The 1,179-nt window shown below is 51.1% G+C and overlaps 1 protein-coding gene across 1 annotated transcript; it reads left to right on the top strand.

The window, feature by feature from the left end:
- Positions 1 to 243: 243 nt before the first annotated feature.
- Positions 244 to 1,057, top strand: LOC121939978 (plexin-B3-like; the record flags this gene model as incomplete). Its single annotated transcript, XM_042482874.1, has 3 exons — positions 244 to 404; positions 742 to 889; positions 989 to 1,057. Coding segments are annotated over 3 exons (378 nt in total), but the record flags the coding sequence as incomplete, so codon positions are not given.
- Positions 1,058 to 1,179: the final 122 nt, after the last annotated feature.

Here is a 1,179-nt window from a genome sequence, read left to right as displayed (position 1 = left end):
ACACCTGAACTGTACCTGAACACACACCTGAACTGTACCTGAACACACACCTGAACTGTACCTGAACACACACTTGAACTATACCTGAACTACACCTGAACTGTACCTGAACTACACCTGAACTGTACCTGAACACACACCTGAACACAAATCTGAACACACACTTGAACACACAAACGAACACACCTGATCTACACTTGTACCTGTCTACCTGTCTGTCTCTACCTATCTTTCTCTATGTAGGGGACGCTGCAGAAGTTTGTGGACGATGTCTTCGTAGCAATCCTCAGTACGAAGCGTCCTCCTCCGATCGCTGTTCGATTCTTCTTTGACTTCCTGGATGACATGGCAGACAAACACGGCATTGACGACCCGGAGACCGTCCACATCTGGAAGACCAACAGGTGAGAGACACACCTGGACACCTTTCTATCTCTCTATCCCTCTGAGCTGTCTCTCTGTCTGTCTGTCCTCTAACTTGTCTCTCTGTCTGTCCCTCTGAACTGTTTCTCTGTCTGTCCTCTGAGCTGTCTCTCTGTCTCTCCCTCTGACCTGTGTCTCTGTCTGTCCCTCTGAGCTGTCTCTCTGTCTGTCCTCTGACCTGTCTCTCTGTCTGTCCTCTAACCTGTCACTCTGTCTGTCCCTCTGACCTGTCTCTCTGTCTGTCCTCTGACATGTCTCTCTGTCTGTCCTCTGACCTGTCACTCTGTCTGTCCCTCTGACCTGTCTCTCTGTCCTCAGTCTCCCTCTCAGGTTCTGGGTGAACATCCTGAAGAACCCTCAGTTTGTTTTGGACGTCCAGGTGACGGACAGCATCGACGCCGTCCTCTCTGTCATCGCTCAGACCTTCATTGACTCCTGCACCACCTCGGAGCACAAAGTGGGACGGGTACGACCTGTCTGTCTCTGTGTCCTCCTGTCTGTCCACGTGCGACAGTGTCTGTATGGTTCAGTCTTGTGACCTCACCGTCTCTTTCTGTCCAATCAGGACTCTCCAGTCAACAAGCTGCTGTACGCCCGAGAGATCCCCCGCTACAAACAGCTGGTGGAGAGGTGAGACATAATCCTGTCTGAAAGACAGCCTCCTGTCTGTCTGTGATGGAGACAGTCCACTTCAGAAAGACAGAGCAAAAGTTTACGTGTGTGTGTGTGTGTGTGTGTGTGTGTGTGTGTGTGTGT

This window comes from Plectropomus leopardus, unplaced genomic scaffold, assembly GCF_008729295.1.
Source record: "Plectropomus leopardus isolate mb unplaced genomic scaffold, YSFRI_Pleo_2.0 unplaced_scaffold6915, whole genome shotgun sequence".
NCBI lineage: Eukaryota > Metazoa > Chordata > Actinopteri > Perciformes > Serranidae > Plectropomus > Plectropomus leopardus.
The sequence above is the reverse complement of the archived record's forward strand: the minus strand, read 5'-3'. Positions and strand labels throughout refer to the sequence as shown.